Here is a 20812-nt window from a genome sequence, read left to right as displayed (position 1 = left end):
CCTGGCTGGAGAAGGACACAGCAGGTGAGAAGGCGAAGAAAAAGGCTGAGCGGGCTTCTAAGTCCTGTGAGGGTGTCCCGGCGACAGGGGCCCAACAGAAGGCCAAGCACCGCGAGTCCGCGGGCACCGGGAGCGCCGAAAGGTCGGGCTCTTCGGCTTCCAAGGCAGGGCGCGAATTCCCCGGCACGTTCAACCACGAGCCAGCGCTCTGGTTCGGGGAAGAGGAAGTCCGAGAACCCGGGTAAGCTGCTGGAGCTGCCCCGGTCGATCTCGAAGGGACCCGAGGGGGAGCGAGGCGCTGACCCTCCCCCGAAGGCGAAGGCCCAGGGCGCACCTAAGGTGGTGAGGGCTTTGATCCAGCCGGCAATGGCCTCTATCGAAGTGGTCGCTGCGGCCCTGGCGACGCCGGCTGGTACTACGCCAGTGGAGACGGCCTCTGGGCCCAGACTATCCCTGCCACTGCGGAGGGAATCCTCTTTCCAGCCCATCGTTAAGACCCCCATGAAGACCCTGGCGGAAAAAGAGGGGGGGGGCGGTGGCCATTACAGACTCGGAATCAGCCTCTGAGGAGGATCTGGTGGAAACCGTGAAGGGCCTCAACGAGAGGTTTGAGAAAGTTCGATCCCAGGGGAAGGATCCTGCTGAGGAGATCGAAGATGGTGACGACGACGAAGGCCCGGTGGAGCAACCGTCCCTCCCGTCGCAGCCATTGCCAGAGCCTCAGGATAGCTCGGCGGCCATTTTGTTGGTAATCCAATCCTTCTGTACTGAAATAAGGATGAGGTTACCACGGACCCCGACGGAGGATCCTGAGCCAGGACCGTCGGGAAGCCCCCCGACCAAGCGGAGGAGAGTCCATCCCGCTCCGCCCTTCGTGCCCCCAAGGCCTGTGGACCCCTCATCCCCCTCGCCTGACCCTCGGGATGATACGGCGATGGATACGGGGACGGATCGACGACGGTGGCGAGGATACGACAGACATTCCTTCATCGCCTCCCCCTCGGGCCTCACCGCCCGACGAAATTGGCTCCTTTCACGCCATGATAGCCAGGGCGTCTGAGCTCTTCCAACTCTGCCCGGAGGAACAGAAGAAGGAAGGCTTTCTTTATCAACGACTGGAGGCCAAGAGAAAGACGGTCCTGGCATTGCCGTTGCCCGACGACATCTGGGACGAAGGTCTGGCTGTCCTCAAGAACCCTTCTACGACGCCCGCCAAGAGGGACAGGTACGAGAAGAAGTACCGGGTCCCCGACGCCGCCCCCTTGTGCCTCAGGGCCCAGCCTACGCCGGACTCGGTCGTCTCGGCAGCAGCCAAGAAGAAGGCAGCGGGTGCGGCAGCATCAACTTCCACTTCCCTGCCGGACAGCGAGGGCAAGAAGTTGGACGCCATGGGACGACGGGTCATTTCGTCGGCGGCGACGACGATTAAGGCGGCCAATGCCTTGGCGATCGTGGCCCGTTACGACGGAGAGCTTTGGTTCAAGTTAGCTCCCCTGCTGGACTTCCTGCCGGACGACAAGAGAGCGGAGGCCCTACAGATTCTTCAGGAAGGCGAGGTGGCGTCGGACCACGCCATAACGGTGGCAACAGACATTGCAGATACCAGATTTCGCCAGATGTGCAACGGGGTTTGCCTACGACGATGAGGGTGGCTCAAGGCGACGGACTTCCGCCAGGACGTTCAGACCAGAGTGTTGGATATGCCGTTCGACGGCAGCAACCTTTTTGGGAAGATGGTGGATGAGTCGCTCCAGACCATCAAGACCGACTCGGAGACGGCCCGGGCCTTAGGGGTACTTCAACGACGACGGCCCTTTCGGAGCTCCGCAGGCAGACAGAGTGCCTCCAAGGGATCCAGCGGTGGCTCTTCTACATACCGCCAGGCAGCCCGCTCCTCGTCCCAGGAGGCCTACAGAGGTCGCGGCAAGCAAGGAGGATCCCACCGTCATCGTGAAGGAGGCCAAGGCGGCAAGGCCCCCTCCACGCACGACTGAACCGGCCGTAGCGGCGGGCCCCCACCGAAGCACCCTGGTGGGAGGCCGGCTGATGCAGTTCGTCAGCGTGTGGGAGTCCATCTCCACCGACCGTTGGGTGCTGGACACCCTGGCCAACGGGCACTCGCTGGAATTCCAAAAGAAGTGTCCTCGCATTCCTCCCGTGGCCAGGAAGGAGAATCACGTCCCTCAACTGCTGTTGGAGGTAAGGGTGATGCTCAAGAAAGGTGTCATCGAGCTCGTCCCCAGGAGGCTCCGGGGCTCCGGAGTGTACTCATGGCACTTCCTCGTCAAAAAGAAGACAGGCGGTTGGCGCCCCATCCTGGACCTGCATCGGTTAAAAAAGTACATCAAGGCACAGAAATTCAGGATGGTCACCCTCCAGCACGGAAAGTTTCTCCGGTTCGTGGTTCAGGGACGCCACTACCAATTCTGAGCCCTACCGTTCGGATTAAAGTCGGCACCCAGGGTATTCACCAAGTGCCTAGCATCAGTGGCGGCGCAGCTGCGCCTGCAGGGGATCCACGTCTACCCCTACCTGGACGACTGGCTAATCCGTGCAAGGACAAGAGAACTCGCCGTCGAACACACAGCGAGGACTGTCCGGCTGCTCACGGAACTGGGATTCCCCATCAACTACTCCAAATCCCCCCTGGTTCTGTCGCAAGTAGCACTGTTTCTGGGAGCGAAGCTCGATACAGTGGGGCAATTGGCCGCCTCCCCGTTGGAGGAGAGGACGAAGGCCATTTTGGGCAAGGTGCAATGCCTGCTAGCCTCGGACGTGGCCAGGGTGAGGTCCATCAAGTCCCTCCTCGGGATGATGTCCTCCCGCATCTTCCTTGTACCCCTTTGCAGACTTCGGATGCGTCCGCTACAGGAGTTCCTCGACGCCCGCTGGTTTCAGGCGACGGGCTGCTTTGAAGACAGGATCCCTCTCGACGAGGAGTTCCGTCGGCAATCCTATGGTGGGGTACCCATGCGCACCTCACGGCAGGCACGGACCTTCAGACCCCAGCGTTTCAGGAGACGGTGACGACGGGCGCCTCCTTGGAGGGTTGGGGGGCCCACACCGGAGATCTCCACACAAGAGGCATTTGGCTCCCGGAGGAGAGGTCTCTCCACATCAACATTCTGGAGCTTTGAGCAGTGTTCTGGGCGCTCAAGTCGTTCCTTCCGTCCCTCAAGGACGAAGTGGTGAGGATCTTCACCGACAACACCACCACGATGTTCTACATACGGAAGCAGTGAGGCACCAGATCCCCAGCCCTATCCAAGGAGGCCCAGGATCTGTGGCACTGGGCCGTCGCCCAGGGGATGTTTCTGGTTCCCTTCCACTTGGCAGGAATAAAAAACACCATCGCCGACTCACTCAGCAAGGAGCTGCGCTCGTGCCACAAGTGGGAACTACGCCAGAACCAGGTGTATCGGCTTTTTCAGCGATGGGGCATACCCCGGATCGACCTCTTCGCGACGGCGACAAACTCCAAGTGCCAGAGGTTCGCCAGCAGGTTCCCGCAGCCGAGGAGCATAGGCAATGCTTTCTCGTTCCCTTGGGATGGCCTGTTTCTATGCGCGTTCCCTCCGTTGCCGTTGCCGTTGCTGCTCCGTCTCATCAACCAGCTCAAGAAGTCCAGGTGCAGAATGATCCTCGTCGCATCGGCATGGCCGAGGCAGATCTGGCTCCCGGACCTTCTGGACTTGTCAACGTCCCCACCAGTCAAGCTACCGGCGGACGCGGATCTTCTCTCCAGAGAAGGAGGTGCCATTCTTCATCACGACCAGGAGTCGCAGAACTTGCAGGCCTGGCTCCTGCAGCACTAGAGTTTGGAGGGTACGATATCCCGGCTGACTTCAGAGAGGTTCTTGCAAAGGCCAGGGCGTCCTCAACTCTCAAGTGCTACAGACATAAGTGGAAGAGGTTCTCTGTCTGGTGCCGTGCACAGAAGATTAACCCTCTGCGGATTACGGCCCCTTAAGTACTGCCGTACCTACTGTCGCTGGCCAAAGCTGGACTGGCTCACGCCTCCATCAAAATACATCTGGCTGCCATCTCCCGATATACCAGGACTACGGGACGGGCGTCCTTCTGGTCTCATCGCCTGGTGAAGGAATTTATGAAGGGACTATTCCGATTGTTCCCGCCGGTAAAGGCTCCAGCCCCGGCGTGGGAGCTTAATGTGGTGCTGACCAGGCTCATGGGGGAGGGGGGCCCATTCGAGCCTATGCGTTCGGCGCCTTTGAAGTTCCTGTCGTGGAAGACAGCGTTCCTCGTGGCCATCGCCTCCGCACGACGAGTGGGAGAGATCCAGGCCCTATCTTGCAAGCCTCCATACTTGACTTTTCACGACACAAGGGTGGTGCTGAGAACGCACCCCTCCTTCATGCCCAAGGTGCCGTCGGACTTCCACCTCAACGAGCCCTTGGTGTTACCAGTTTTCTTCCCGTCGCCTTCGACGCCGGCCGAGAGGACTTTGCACTCGCTGGATGTAGCTAGAGAGCTGAAGTTCTACGTGGACCGCACGAAGAGTTTTCGGAAGACGTCACAGCTGTTTGTGAACTTTGGGTCTGTGAATCAAGTGAAGGCTCTCTCGAAGACTTCCATTTCCAGATGGGTCTCCGGCTGCATCATGCACTGTCACTGGTTGGCAAACCGACCACTGCCCAGCCGTCCTAGAGCTCATTCGACCAGAGCGATCGCTGCTATCACGGCATTCCTGTCTGGTGTGCCCCTGCTGGATATATGCAGGGCTGCTACGTGGAGGTTGACGCACACCTTCAAAAGAGATGCTTAATGTTGAGCCTGTTGCCACCTCTCGTGGTTGTGCATGTGTGTACTGCTATGTATTCTTTTATTCATGAGCATGTGAATCCATGCCAGACCCCATGCTGGAGAAGGAACAAGTTACTTACCTGTAACTGTTGTTCTCCAGCATGTGTCTGGCATGGATTCACATGTGAACCCTCCCGCCTACCCCTTTGTGGCTCTTCACTTGGTCATACTGGCACTTTCCGTGCTACCAAATCTGAGGATGGCTGCCGGAGGCGGGGCTTAGGGAGAGGGCAGTCATTGGCTGGGGGCAGTATGACCCAGAGGTCAGTGATTGGTTACTACTAAGAAAGACAGATCAGAAACAAAACTGATACTGATTTTTTTCTTTACCGAGGATTCCCAGCCTGACGACGTGGAATATTCATGAGCATGTGAATCCATGCCAGACCCATCCTGGAGAACAACAGTTACAGGTAAGTAACTTGTTCTTTAGCTCGTGGCCATCACCTCTGCAAGGAGGGTAGGTGATATCCAGACCCATTCCTGCAAATAACCTTATCTGGCGTTTCACGACACAATGCTGGTGATGCAGATGCACCCCTCCTTTATGCCAATGGTGCAGTCGGAATTCCACCTCAACAAGCCTTTGGTGTTGCCTGTGTTTTTTCCAAAACCTTTGTCGCCGGCTGAAAGGACTTTGCACTGGCTGGATGTGGCTTGTGCGCTGAAGTTCTATATGGAATGCACAAGAAGAGTTTCCTAAAACATCTCAACAATTTGTGGACTTTGGTTCTGTGAACTATGGGAAGCCCTTGTCCAAGGCTTCCATCTCCAGGTGGCTCTGCCGCTGCATCACACACGTTCACCGGTTGGCAAACCGACCACTGCATTGCTACGCAACCTGTTCACTTGAAGGTGAGTCTGTTCGGGAGGTAAGAGTATTTGCTTCTGTTGAGCTTTGCCACCTCCGTGGTTGTGTAATGTTGTACTGCTATGTATTCTTTATTCATGGGCTTGTGAATCCATGCCAGACCCGTGCTGGAGAAGGAACAAGTTACTTAACTGTAACTATTGTTCTCCAGCATGGGTCTGGCATGGATTCACATGCAAACTCTCCCTCCTGCACCTCTGCGGCTCTTCATGGTCCTACTGCCACTTTACGTGCTACCAAATATGAAGATGGCTGCCAGACGAGGGGCTTAGGGAGAGGGCAATCATTGGCTGGGGGCAGTATGACCCAGAGCTCAGTGATTGGCTTATGGAAGAAAGACAGTTTGTAAGTGAAAGTGAAACTATTTTACCGAGGATTCCCAGCCTGATGACTGGGGATATTCATGAGCATGTGAATCTATGCCGGAACCATGCTGGAGAACAAGAGTTACAGGTAAGTAACTTGTTCTTCATCACCATCCTTACAATCAGTGCACTACTTCAGCATGATCTCCACTTCCTTATCTAACCCAGGCCACCAAAAATCTGCGCTGATGAGCGTCTTCGTCCTCGCCAGACCCAAATGCCCTTTGTGACAAATCCATAACTGGCGCTTGCATCTCTTCAGGAACTACCAGTCTGTCTCCTCTACATAAAAAAGACTCTTTAACGCACAATTAATCCCTCATACTCCTATGTTCTCTGGCCTTTTCATCACCCCCTGCATGAGAATTCTTCTTTACTAGATCCAACACCATCTGATACGCTTCATCCTTCATCCCAATCCTTCTGTTTAATGCACTTTTGTACTTGAAATATCCCTGAAAGATCCTCCTCACTCCGACCTTCCATATAATCCACTTGAGCACTCAACTGCCGACGTAGACAACGCATCCTCCACTATGTTACTTATCCCTTGAACCTGTTCTTCCTGAAATTGTAAACCTTGCAGACTGCACCTATTTCATGACAATTGCTTCCACTTTGCCTGATTAGGCTTGTGTGCTTCTACCAAGTGTGAGTTAATTTGGGAACACTGAAATCGTTCCACTTTCACAGCCACGTTGTTTATTTTGTGCTGCGTTTTGTCAGTGGAACCGCCATTCCAAGATAGCTGATTCCATTGCCTGCATCGGAGTGCTGGGCATGGTGCTGCTGGGGGGACTGTGATTGGCTTGGGGCTTTTACTTCTGGCCCAATGGGAAGGCCGGGAGGCTTGGCCGGCCCTCCTCACAAGGCTCACTCCTAAGGACCTGTCTACACCTGTCCACCACGGTATGCCGCTGTGCCGCCTCCGAGTGTGTCTGTGTGCCCCCGCTGTCCCCCAGTGTGTCTGTGTGCCCCCGCTGTCCCCCAGTGTGTGTGCCCCCGCTCCCCTGAGTCGTCTGTGTGCCCCCGCTGTCCCCCGAGTGTGTCTGTGTGCCCCCGCTGTCCCCCGAGTGTGTCTGTGTGCCCCTGCTGCCCCCGAGTGTGTCTGTGTGCCCCCGCTGTCCCCGATTGTGTCTGTGTGCCCCCGCTTCCCCCGACTGTGTGCCCCCGCTGCTCCTGAGTGTGTCTGTATGCCCCCGCTGCCCCCTCTGCCCCCTGTGTGTGTCCGTGTGCCCCCTCTGCAATGGATTTGCCGTCTGGCTATTGATTGTAGCTGCCTGCCTCCTTCATCCTTTTCGCCCTTCCCCTTGTTCACCTCTTCTTCTTTCTTTCATCTTAGCACTTGCTCTTATCACAGTCCCCTGACTTCTGATAATAGGTTGTCTGTTCTCCCCCCGATCCTCCCCTCCTTGCTTTCTCCTCCCACTGCCTCCCCAGCACTATCTTGGTAAGTCTCTGACCCTTTTAAGATAGTCAATTGTTTGTTCCTCTCCTCTTCACCTCCCCTCCTCCCCCTCCTCTTGTCACTCTTGCACCAATTGCCATCAGGCATAGTAATGTTACTGCTTGTATTGTTTCTCCTTTTTTTCCCTTTCCTCTCCCTTATTGTTCCATGCACTTGTACTATCTGTTATGATTTGATAGTTATTTTTCACATTCTGATCTGTTTCAAGGACCTTTAAGAATGCTACTGTATTTCCCCATGCTCCCTCCCTCCTTGAAGCGCTTTGAAGCACATTGTGCATAGGCTCTATACAAATAAACAATCAATCAATCCTCCTTGACACAACTTCTAAACCACCCGTGTTAAATATACTCACTAGTGGTTGATAAGTTCTCACCCTGAACTTGCGCCCCCATGAATACATTTTGAACTTTCCAACTGCCCACACACAGGCCAACGCTTCCCTTTCTACTACTGAATATCTCTTTTCTACATCCTTGAGAGTCTTTGACGTAAACGCCACTGTCACTAGCTCCCCTTCCTGTTCCTGAATTAACACTGCGCCAATGCCAACAACACTTACATCCGTATATACCAGTGTTCCTGTCTTCAGATCCAGACAATCGGGTGCGTGAATTATAATTTGCTTAACATTCTCATTCCATAACACACGCTTTATCCCACACAAACGCCACTCCTTTCCGTGTGAGTTAGCTCAAATTCTGTGTCTTGGCTGCAAGTTCTCAACAAACTTACTATAGAGCTATTCCAGTCCCAAAAATGAAGCCACTTCCCCTTTGTTCTTTGACTCTGGCATCATTTTAATTGCCTCAACCCTGTCATTTTTTGCTTTCCCCACACTCCCAGATATCTCATGACCCAAATATGTTACTTTATCCACTCTGAAAATTCACTTCTCTCTCGCTATAGTTAACCCACACCCTTTAAGAATGTTCAGAACTCTTCTCAATCGAGCATCATGTTCTTCTGCCGTACCACTATACACCAGAACATCATCTTGAGAAAACATTACTTCCTTTCCATTTCCCAGCAATTTATGCATCACATTCTGAAACACACTGGCCGCCGATACCACTCCAAGCGGCATCCACTTGCATCTAAAGAGGCCAATAGGTGTTATGCACGCCGTCAAGTCCATGGATTCCCGATGCAGCTCTATTTGGTGATAAGCTGCTCTTAATTCCAAAATGGAAACACCTTTGCACGAGCCACTCCTGCTAAGAGATCATCGATCCTGGGCAACAGGAACTTCTCTGACAACTGCTTTGTTCAGATTACTGAGGTCTATGCACAGTCTAACCAATCCCTTCGATTTCCTCACTACTATAATTGGGCTCACCTGTCATGATGCCTACCCCCGGAGCACCAGGCCAGGCCCAGCACCCCCGGGAGCAGGCATCACGCCCCCGGGTAAAAGCCCAGCGGCCCTTTATAGGGGCTCTTTGGACTCTGTCCTGGCGCCGCTGGCGCCAGGCTCATGTTGGACATCAGTCCTGGCGCTCATAAGGGGAAGTGTTTGGTGCACTTACCTGAAGCAGACCATGCTGCACACTCACCTGATGCAGACCATGCTGCATGAAGAACCAAGCCAAATGAAGCTTCGGAGGGTCTATTTTTCTGAAGGAACTATTTTGTTACTTTGGTGGGGCTGTGGAAGAATACTCACCTGGAACTTCTTCCAAAGCTATTTAAGCCACACCCGGACAGCCACACGTGCTTCGCGTTGCTCTGCATCCCAGCAGCTGAACGCTCACCGTGTCTGCTCAGTGCCGTGCTTCATTCACCTGTTCCCGGGACCCCGCCCGGCTCCATCGCGGCTCTCAACACCGGTCGCCACATCTCTGCACCTAGGGGAGAGAAGAAGAGACAAAAGGTGAGCAAGGGAACACAAGAGGAAAGCCGAATTTTCAGCCATATTACTTACCGGCTTTTCTTGATGAACCATTCCACATCTCGGGTCGGCGCCGCATCTTTGGCAGGTACCGCACGCTGGCCCCTATGGGGAAAGGACAAAAGACATTACTGGGGAATTATAAAGACATTTAGAGGGGTCTGCCTCATCACTAACTCACCTGATTTTACCACCGGCAATTTCACCCCTCAACGCATCGCCTTTGTTCTGCACCTGAAATAAAGGACAGAAAAAACAACATAAAAGGAGGCTCACACTTGAACTTTTGCATCTTCATACTTACGGCGTATCGCTCAGAAAAGTCAAGTGGATGTGCCAGCGCCATTCTGAAAACCAATGAAGTAACTGGATGAACGCGCGCCCCTGCACCAGAAGCAGGATGGAGAGTTCATCCTTCCAAACCATAAGGTGAGCTTAAACCGGGGGTTTTGGAGGAAGTCAAAGAAGAACGAAGGGGGAAAAGGGGGAGCAAGCACACTATTCAGCAGACAGTTAATCCCCTTTCTCATTTGCAGAAGGATATTCCTACGGGCCAGACAAGCAAGATTTGGGGGTCCTGTTCAACCGGTGGTCCGAATTCTGCGCATCGTGCTTGAAGAGGCCACAGCAACCCAGACCAGACCAGCGCCTCCGTGGGAGCCAGGTGAGCGTTACATCACCCATACTCCTATATCCCGTCCCCTTTCCTCCATACTTATAGGACATTCCTCCGTCCTGTGGGACGGGACCGGAGCACTTTGTAAAAAGCATCCAAAAATGTTGCAAACATTTTTAGTCCTTCCTCTCTTTCTGCGCGGGGCCTGGCACGCGGCCGTAACCCCGCCCATCTCGGCTCCGCATCGCCCATCAGTCCTTTTCTCCGCTCGTTCTCTGGCTCTCGCTAGCGATCCTGTACTAGTCTGTCTGTCGTTCAAACTAGACTTTCCAGATTGTTCGTGTCACTGACGCTTTGTGAGGGTGGGCCCCCATCCTCTTTGTCTCGAGTGTTTTGGGTACGGACCCCCATTGGGACTCCTGTTTTTACTGTGATTCCCTTTCGGTCCGGGCACTTCAACGTCGGTTGGAGCGCTGGGAGGAGGTGTTGCCCCTCCCTTGCATTTTCAAGCTTTTATCGACGAAAAGAAGAAACGCCCGGTAAGTTCTTTACTTTTTAGAGCACCCCGGCCGGGAGATACCTTTCCGGGCTATTCCCGAGCCGGGAGGAGCGTTAGTTGCTCTGTCACTGGGGATTGCCCTGAGGTGCCTTCTGGGCCTAAAAATTGTACCAGAGTTTTCTCTGAGGGTCTCCGTAAGGGGCCTGTGAATACCGGAGTACACTCTGAGGCCCCTCCTGTGGGGGCAGCTTGCAGATCCAGTTCTACTGAGTTGTGGGGTACTGGAGGTAGCTCTGATGCCTCTTTATCGGCTTCCCTCAAAAATAAAACCAGGGTGCGCCCAGAGGCCTTGGTTGGGCTTGGTGTTACCGAACAGATGTTCGAGGCCTGCGCTTGTAAGGCTGTTACCAGACCTGGGTCCGAGGTCCCTCGTACAGAGGCTAAAGTTACCACCATTTTTAAGAGGCCTGACAAGGTCTTATCAGTGAAAGTTATTTCTCACCGTTCCCGCTCTTGTGGCGACGCCAGAACTGTTGAGGGGGCAAAGAAGGAAAGTTCTTCCTTTACGGGCAGCGCTGAGATCCTTCCTCAGGAGGCTAATTTTGTATTGGTATGTCGCAGAAACATTCCAGGCCTCATAGTACCAGCTCTGCCGAGGTTCCTTACATAAAGGCTAAAGTTAAGACCCGTGATCCATCGATGGGGACCCCTTCCTAACTTCCTCACGTGCCGCAGTTCCCCTCAGGTGATGGCAAATTGGCGGCCGTTGCCGCCACGACCACGGTGGCCATTTTGAGCGCTTCCCCTACAACTACGCCATCGGCCTCAGGTGTAGGGCTTGGTTCTGTGGGTGAACATAAAATTCCTTGTGCGCATCCTTCTCGCTCAGTTTACGACTGGAGCGCTCGGATGCCCCTTCTGCACAATATTTCGTGTGCCTATGTAGCAACCCTCCCCATTGCGTCCTTGGAATTATACTCCTCAGGAGAGGCCTCCTCCAGTAGCTGCAAAACAGTCCCCGGAGGACACTTTTTTTTGCCAAATTTCAGACGCTCATGCATACCGACCCCATGAGGGAATATTTCAAGGGGCTTTTTAGGGAGATATGTCCACCTGCTCCTCCGGTGCCTCCCTCGACCCTTCCGCCATTGCCCCCATTGTCCCCTGTGGACAAGGCAGTGCCTGACACGGTTCAGCAGGATCCTGGCCTGTTGGATGAGGTGCAGGGCGATCAGGACAACGAGGACCTGCCCCGCTCTATTAGAGCTTTTCATGACCGGGTACTGGACATGATGTGCTTTTTGGATGTTCCGGTGCCCTTTGGATCTTACCGGCCTGTTCTTGAAGAAGGACGTTTTGGCTGAGGTCCGTAGGGTCTGGGAAAAGCCACACTCTGGACTTTTTGTCAATAAGAAAATTGACGCGTGATACAGGCTGCATTCTTTGGAAGAGGTGGCCCTGTCGTCTTGTCCGCCCCCCTCATCCACAGTGGTGGCTGCTGCCACTTTACAGTCCAGGCCTGCAGCATCCTCTTCTTCGATGGCTACTCAGGTTCTGGGGAAGGAGGACAAGCTCCTCGACTCCCTTGGGAGGAAGATTTTCGCTAACTCGGCCTTTAAGGTCCGGCAGGCCAATGCAGAACTAGTGTTAGCGGGGCCGACTATGAGGATGTGGAAAGGTCTGTCAGAGTTCGAGGAGTTAATTCCGGTCGAGAAGCTGGAGGACTTTAAGGCAGGATTGTCCGATGCCAGGGTCTTGGCCCAGGATCTGCTGGAGGCTTTGGCTCACCACGTAGACACTTCGGCTCGGGGCCTTATGGTGGGAGTTGATACCTCCCGACAGGCGTGGTTGCATGCCACCAAGTTTTCAAAGGAGGTCCAGGACAATGTGTTGGACCTTCCGTTTGACGGTAAGGAGCTGTTCCATTCTACAATGGATGTGGAGCTGACCAAGACGAAGAACAGCACCCAGACAGCTAATTCCTTGTCAGTCCTGGTTAAAACTCCTTTTAAGACCCAGAGACCGTTATCGCAAAGCCGGCCCTCTTCTGATTTTAGAAGTTTTCTAGACCTGAAATTTCATAGAGTGGATACCCCTTCGGGTAATAAGTGCCGGAGGCAGCAACTGACTCGGTTTTTCTCCCGCTCCTCAGCCGCCTCCTCCTCAGGTTCAGGTGGTAACACCACTGAAAAACCTACAAAATGAGGGTTCTCCGCGCTCGCACGAATCCCTGTGGGGATTGCGTTTCATTGGGAGGTGTGGCAGACCATCACCGAAGACAGGTGGGTCTTGTCAGTCGCTCGGGCGGGCTTCTGCTTACCCTTACCCCCTACCCCGCCCTTCAACCCTCCTTTCCAGCAGTCAGGGTCGTCCTCCCTAAGAGCCGAGGTTCAGAAACTTCTGGATCTCAGAGCTGTGGAACCCGTTCCCCTTGGGTAACGAGGGGAGGGCTTCTACTCTCGGCTGTTTACGGTGCCCAAACACAACCAGGCTGGCCTGCACCCCCGATCTTCTTCACCAGGGGAAACAGCAGCTGTGGCCCCCTTCCCCACAATCGCTCAGCTTGGCGGCATGGTGCCCTAGTTCAAGTCTTTAGAGTATCTTGGCCTGTCTGCGGATAACGTGCGTATTATCCAGGCAGCCAGAAAACCCTCGACTAAGTCCCAGTACAGAAGCAAATGGCTCAGGTTCTGTCATTGGAGTTTTAACAAGCAGTTGGACCCAAGGGAGGCTACAATTGACACGGTACTGTCCTTTGTATCCTACTTAGCAGAGTCGGGCGTTCATATTCTGTCATGCAGAAGTTATCTTTCAGCGGTTTCCGCTTACCTATCTACGGATCAGTGATCTTACTCTCTGTCTAACCCAGCGGTTAAGAGCTATTTTGCAGGCTTGACGCGCCTTTATCCTCCGATTCGTAGTCTGCACCCAACGTGGAATCTAAATGTGGTCCTGACGGCACTGTGCCATAAACCTTTCGAACCAATGGCCACGGTGGACCTCAAGCACCTGTCGTGGAAGGTGTCCTTTTTGGTTGCATTTACTTCAGCAAGGCGTGTGAGTGAGCTCCAGGCTTTGTCGGTGGAGCATCCCTTCTTGGTCTTTCACAAGGATAAGGTGGTCCTTTGGACAAATCCTACTTTCCTGCCGAAGGTGGTATCCATCTGAACCAGTCAATCTCCCTGCCGGTTTTTTTCCGAACCCTGCCTCAGAGGCAGAAAGGGTTCTGCCCTGTCTCGATGTTAGAAGTTCTATCTGGACAGAACATCCGAGTTTAGGAGTTCTTCTCAACTGTCTGTGACCTTTGGTAACCCACAAGGTAAGCAGGCCCCTTAGGCGACTATTTCTCGATGGATCGCTGCCTGCATTACGGAGTCTTACACCGTCAAAGGGCTGAAGCCTCCTAAAGGTATTCATGCACACCTGGTGCGGGGCAAGGCAGCCGCGGTTGCCTTTCAGAAATATGTCCCCTGGGAGACCATCGCAAAGGCGGCTACTTGGGCCTCCCCTTCTGCTTTTTGTAAGCGTTATTGTCTAGACATGGTCAGGCTGTACTGAAGAACCTTTTTCAGTAGGGGTTTTTTCCATCCACCCAGTTCCTGTAAGGAGTGCTTGGGAATCTCCCATTAGTATGGAGGAAAGGGGACGGGACGTAGGAGTATAACTAGGTTACTCACCGTAGTGACCTCCTAGTCCATAGTCCCCTTTCCTCCATACGCCCGCCCGCCGTCCCCTCTAATAAGGTTCCTCTGTTATTTCTGAAGAGGTCTTGGACCTAGCGATGGAAAAGGACTGATGGGTTATGCGCGGGGCAGAGCCGAGATGGACGGGGTTACGGCCACGTGCCGGGCCCGGCGCAGAAAGAGAGGAAGGACTAAACATTTGTGCAAAATGTTTGTATGCCTTTTACAAAGTGCTCCGGTCTCGTCCCACAGGACGGAGGAATGTCCCATAAGTATGGAGGAAAGGGGACTATGGACTAGGAGTAAGGTGGTCACTACGGTAAGAAACCTGGTTATTCCGCAGCATCTTTGTTCTCTATTATTCCTTCGCGCTCCATGTGTCCAATCTTCTGTTCACTTCTTTCCATAAGGCCAACGGAACAAGGTGCGGTTTCGAAGATAAGGGAGCAAGTTCTTTTAAATTTGTTTTTTAACACCACCGGATGCCAGGATGCCACATCTTCGTTTGTCTTCTCTCGCTGAATTGACAGAACTTATTCAGATTGGGCATGTATCAAGCCTGATGGACAACTCTGCTTGGTCATCCCAAGATAACAACTCCCCACCTTTGCTTGCCACGTATATTACACTGGTTGTCTTCCTGTCCTTGAATAGTAGTTCTGCCTCAAATTGCCCTATCATGTCTATGGGAACATCACCGTAGGTACACGCTTTGACCGTAATCTCTTCCATGGTGCAACACTTGAACTTGTATCTCCAAGTTCTCTCGCTGATAATGTTGTAATCTTCTCTGCTTTCTATCAACATGGACGCTTGCACTCCATTCACTGTAACAAACGCATAGGGTTTCTTCTCACCCTGCTGGAGACCGCCTGCACTGAATGGATCACTTCCTTCCACATATACCCCTAGTCCTCACTACCTTCTTCTTCATTGACTTCTCTCACTTGGCCAAATGACTTGAAGTTTTTGCAGCAGCATGCTAGGCGTCCTTTCTGACCACAGCCCTCTCCCCCCCAAATGATGTGTACAGCTACACACTCTTTTTCATTTGCCAAATGTCTGCTGCTGCCACATCTATAATACATTTTCCCTTGGTTTAATCTGGAATCCATCCTGGGTGGGCACATGGCCGACTCCAGTTCCTGTTATTTCTGGATACCGGTTCGCTCTCTTCCTGCTTCTTGTTTCTTCTCTATCTTTTCTCCCCCTCCTGTTTTGTTGATCTTTGCTTCTGATAGTCCTGTTTTGTGTCCTTCATCACTCTTCTCCGAATTAAGCTCTTTAATGCATGCTTCCGTGTGCTCTATATTTTTGGCAATTTCGATAGCCCTGTCTAATGTGGGGTTGTTTTCTCTCCACATCGCTTCCCTAATTTTATTGTTCATACACTTTATCACAAATGTATCCCTTAAATGCTACTTTAACTGCCAGGCCTCTAAGAACCGTAACAAACACTTTAATTGATTCTCCTGTCTTCTGTTATCAGGTGGCAAAGTGATAGCTTGCCAAGATTATATTTTCTTGTACCTCATAATGTTTGTCCAATTTGGCAATGCTCCTCTCATATGGACCTGCATGATCCATGCCTGCAGGCTCCGGTAGTATTTTTGAAACATCTTGTCCAACTGACCCCAAACAATGAAATAACAGTGCTTTTTTTTCTTTCATTAAAATAATTTGGACCAAATACTGCCATCACACTTTGTGAACCCACCATGCCAGTCGCACCACCGTACTTTTGGTACACCTGGCATCGCCAAAAAGAAAATTGGTCCTGGAACGTTGGCCATGTCAATTCCCTGTTCAGTGCTTTAACTGTGATTTTCAAATGTTGCAGTTCACCAGAATGTATACTGGGTAAAACTATTACTGGGATGAGGAGGATGCTGATCAGATGATGACTACCCAATGTTGATATCCTTCTTCCCAAAATGGCCGTAAGTTTTATGGTGCTTTATTCGAACCAGTGAACCCATTCACAATATGTCCGTCCATGTGCACATTCTAGGGTGCTTTGCTCTGATTGTGATAACGTCACTGATTATTCCTTACGCCATGGCTCTCCGCTGCAGTGCCTGCCTAGCATAGCTGTTGCTTCCCCAGTCAGTCGGTTTCTCCACACCAGCCCGCTTTATTTCTGTGACCGCCGCTGCCCACTGCGCTTGCGACTCGCTGTAGGGTTTCTTTTATTTTTTCTTCTTCATCTTTAACCGTGTGCCCAGCGAACTCTGGTCCAAGGGACATCTGGCAACTGCTGTTCACATTGATCTGCATCGCCTCTTCACCACCTGTCTGTTGCACATGACCTTCCAGGACTCTGCATCCTCGCTGAACTTCCCTCCATGTCTTCGGTGGCCGTCAGTCTGGTAAGAGATGATCCTCTTACACGTTGGACAGCAGGAGTTCGCCGTACCCCAGCCAGCTCGTCCACAAGTTGTGAAGAGGTATTTACAAAGGCTTCAAATGATTGCGATTTAATACTCTTATTTATTTAGAACAGGTTCTGAACAGCGACCTCCCAGCTCAGCAACCTTCAACTGACTCCTATGGAACCCGGGGAGGCCTCCCCCTCTAGACTCCCACCAACACTCTAGGTTCCATGAGTGACCCTCTTAGAGAACACAGAGAACTAACAACATGAGAAACTAATACTAATATGCAAAAGGCTTGATATTGCTGACATCAACTATATACAAAGCTAGGCATACAGAGCTATACTAGTGGTGAACAAAACGTGAATGGTGAGGGATGAAATCATGAGGAAACCTATTCCTAACACATGTCCGAAACAAACAATCTGAGGGACTACGGCGCGTAAAGGTCCATGGGTACAGTACACGTCTCACTAGCGAAGGTATTACTAACACACCCTGTTGACATCCGTTTTCGAGTTTTGAAAAACAAAGCTTGTAATACTCTGTGACTACCACTAGATGTCGGACTATGCAGAGCATGTAAATCTGAGCAGATAAAAGCCCCAGAAATACGATTACTATGAGTAATGTATCATATATATATATATATATATATATATATATATATATATATATTTGTAACACAAATGTTCACCTTCCAAGTACTGTTTGTGTAGTCTTAAACGGTAATCTCGCGGATGTACATATGAATACTAGAGCACTTGGTCTATAATGTGCAAACACCTTTAGTTTTATTATCTCATAAAATCAGCATAAAAACTTCTATTAATAACCAACATGCACCTACTGAACAGTTATTGTGTCCTGCCATGTAAAATTACGCCACTCGTTCCATCCCTACCTCAGGGACTTCCTCAGACGAAATTACAAACAGTAATTAGCTGTTTTTTATTTCCACACTCTAGCAAGTCAACTGATTTAACCTTATCATGTGACTTTTTTCAATCTGGCACAGCAAGTGGTGTAAAAGCTGGTGGCCATTTTATAGTATATTATTGAACACTAACAGAATGTTCGGTTCGTGCCATTGTTATATTTCACTTCAGAGTGCAGGGCCCCCCTTCAATATATGTGTGACTCGATTACGTGTGTTTTTATTCATGTATCTTTTTTTTTAACTTTATTTATTAAGCTTGTCAGTACAACGGCAGTGCGAGCGACACAATGTTCTGAGGTTACATAATCGCCATATACAAATGAATATGGCTTTGACGAGCAGGTAAGTAGTTGAGTAACACATAGCAATTACAGTTTACCTTTTACATTCAAAACAATAATTCTTGCATCAAATTAGGTAGAAACTCAGGTGGGAGAAGAGGGTGTAGAGGATCCATCATTATTTGCTGAGGTAGAGGTAATATAAGAGCGAAACAGAGGCCAGATATTCCTGGGTTTGGAGTGGGGTGTCTGCTGGTTCGACCAGGCTTCCTCCGTGTTCCAGGCCCATGTAACTGCTCTGAGCCATTGTGTGTGTGGGGGCACTCCCGGGCGGAGCCAACACAGTAGAATACAGCGTACTGCGAGGATCATGCAGAGTCCCCCCAGTGTTTTGGAATCCCGACCCAGCCCCGGGAATTCGTGGAAGAGGCATTGCAGCGGGTACGGTGCAATAGTGTAATCTAGAATTTCGGACAGGGTGGAGCATACTCTTGCCAGAACTGAGCCAGGCGTGGGCAGGACCTGATCATATACATGTATGTAGCATTTTCCTGAGACATGCGATGCAGTCTAATCGGGATGTGTTGGTACTTATGTAGGATCTTAAATTGTTTTAGTTTAAAGAGCGAGTTAAGAGATACAGCATGGGTACGGGCACACATGCACTTCCAGCGCTCATCCGTCATTTCCACCTCCAAATCCCCTGCCCACGAGCGCCTAAGTTTATCGAACAGAGGAGTAGCTTTGGTTTGGAGCAATGCATATAATCTGGAGACCTTTCCCTTTGTAGCAGCGGTATTAAGAAGTTCAGCAAGTATAGGGTTATCAGGGGTTATAGTGGGGAAAGTAGGATATCGTAGCTTAAGGTATCTACGGAGGCCCGAATATTGAAGCTGTACAGATGGCTTCCATCGCAAAGCCTCTGGCAGTTCCGGCCACTCAAGGAAGTTTCCCTGGTCAAAGAGGTCTTGGATGGTTTCAAAGCCGGTCGCTGCCCATAGTGATATTACAGTTGGGGGAATACAAGGGGCTTCTGGAAGGTAGTTCCACAGGGGGAGACTGCTGTGGAAGGTGTGAGAGACGTTGGATAACTTCCATATTTCAGAAGGAGCCAGGGATGTGCTGCCTACAGGATCTAGTGAATCATGCCCAAGAGCTAGGGGAGAGAGAACCAGGTAACTAATGTCCTGCCCCTTGACCGCAAGGCGTTCAAGGCTCACATGTGGTGGTGGGGTCCACGATGCTAATCCAGTACGACACGAATTGTGCCCGGGGAACCATCCAATATTTACCAAAATCGGGAGCCCCAAAGCCACCACCATCCGTGGGGGCGGTTAACGTGCCTAGTTTGAGGCGGACTGCGCCAGAGTGCCACAAATGAGTTGATTATGTGGTTCAGTGTTTGAAAGAAGTCATTGCCAGGCCACAGGGGTAGGTTGAGAAATCGATATAAAAGTTGGGGGATCACCATCATCTTCAGGATGCCGACTTTGCCCGCAAGGGAAATTGGGAGCCTCGCCCAGCCCATACACTTCGTAGTATGTGTCAGGTATTTTTGGTAATTTTCATCTAGTATTATAGCGAATCTGCGTGCGTCCTCTATCCCGAGGTAGGTAAAACTGGATTGTGACCACGTAAACCCCAAGGGGTGACGGGGGGAACGGGGGAGGGGGAGTGTGACCTCAGTGAGTGGGAAAAGGGTTGATTTGGTGCAGTTCACCTTAAGGCCGGAGCTCTGCCCAAACCGAACATCATCTTCCAGGATAGGGGCAAGGTTGTCTGACTGGGAGCGAATAAAAAGTAGGGCATCGTCGGCATGTAGGGAGATAATGTCTGGTTGATCTGCCAGTCTGGGGGCCTGTGTGTCGGCGTAAAAGGTGGATCAGCAAATAGTAAAACATGACAATGGGACTTAACTACTACAGGATAAGGACGATCATAACGGAGATTGCTTGAGGAACCTATGAGCATCCCGGCCTGAGGGGCGCTTGGGGCTGTCGTACATTACTTGGTAATTAGCAAAGCGTGGTCATGATCATACAAACATGTGCGGCACTCGTGAAGTGTTCATCGATAAATTTAGAGGCTTCTTCTGGGATAGTAAAAAAGACCTGATTAGAGTGTTTGATTCAGAGCTTGGCTGGATACAGCATCGAGTATGTATCCTCTAGATCTCGCAATCTCTTTTTGGCTGCCAAGAAAGACTTTCGCTCCTGTTGGACAGATACTGAAAAGTCCGGATATAGGTGAATTGTGGAGGATCCCAGGAAGAGTTCTCCTTTGGCTCTCGCAGCCCTCAGAAGTGCATCACAGTTACGATAATTTAAGACCCTAGCAATGATGGGGTGCGTTGGGCTCCCAGTTTTGGTTTCGCTGTCAGGGCGCAGTGGGATCTTTCAATTGCCAATTGCAGTGAAAGCTTTGGAGAATCCAGTAGCGTGTGCAGTCTTCGTTCGATAAAGTCTTCCATGGTTCCATCTGTTCTGTCCTCAGGGACCCTGATAATGCGGAGATTGTTGCATCTGGAGCGAGATTCAAGATCCTCGTTCTTCTTAGCTACCTCAAGGACCTGTCTGGAGAGCGTGGAGACCTGTGCTCGGAGGGAAGTCAAGTCGTCCTCCGCAGCGCCCACCCTTGTCTCAACTTCTGTGACCCGGTTGTCAGTTTTTTCGATGTGGACCTTGATGGACGATATGGTTCCATTCATGTCGTCAAGCTTGGAATGAAGGGCTGTGAATCCTTCGCGCATGAATTCCACCCTCTTCTGTGACTCCCTGGAGTCAGTAGGTGCTGATGTGGTAGGTACTGGCTCCGTGGTATCAACAGTAGCTATAGATGACGCTTTTGTAAAGATATTGATGGAGCTCTGTTTTTTGCCTGTACCTTTTGGTTATGGTATCCGCAGGATCCTCAGTTGATGATCAGAAAAAAGAAGAGGGGTGAAGATGACTCCTGGTGCAATCTGTCTGATCCAGTCAGAGAGCAGTGGCAATCGGGTG

General features: G+C 51.5%; 1 protein-coding gene across 5 annotated transcripts in view; it reads left to right on the top strand.

Moving 5' to 3' along the window:
- CENPC (centromere protein C) overlaps window positions 1–20812 on the top strand; it is a 1963500-nt gene that overhangs the window by 89796 nt on the left and 1852892 nt on the right. Inside the window, exon 1 of one of the 5 annotated variants that reach the window (XM_069630491.1) lies at window positions 16579–16664. The exons of the other annotated variants lie outside the window; for them this stretch is intronic. Within the exon in view, the coding sequence (XP_069486592.1) occupies window positions 16594–16664 (71 nt within the window). The 5' untranslated portion in view covers window positions 16579–16593. Of the gene's footprint in view, window positions 1–16578; window positions 16665–20812 lie in introns of those variants that run through there. 5 annotated transcript variants of the gene reach the window in all.

The sequence above is a fragment of the Ambystoma mexicanum genome, chromosome 6q (genome assembly GCF_040938575.1).
Source record: "Ambystoma mexicanum isolate Mex_15411 chromosome 6q, UKY_AmexF1_1, whole genome shotgun sequence".
Taxonomy (NCBI): Eukaryota; Metazoa; Chordata; class Amphibia; order Caudata; family Ambystomatidae; genus Ambystoma; species Ambystoma mexicanum.
This window is presented reverse-complemented; position numbering and strand designations above follow the sequence as displayed.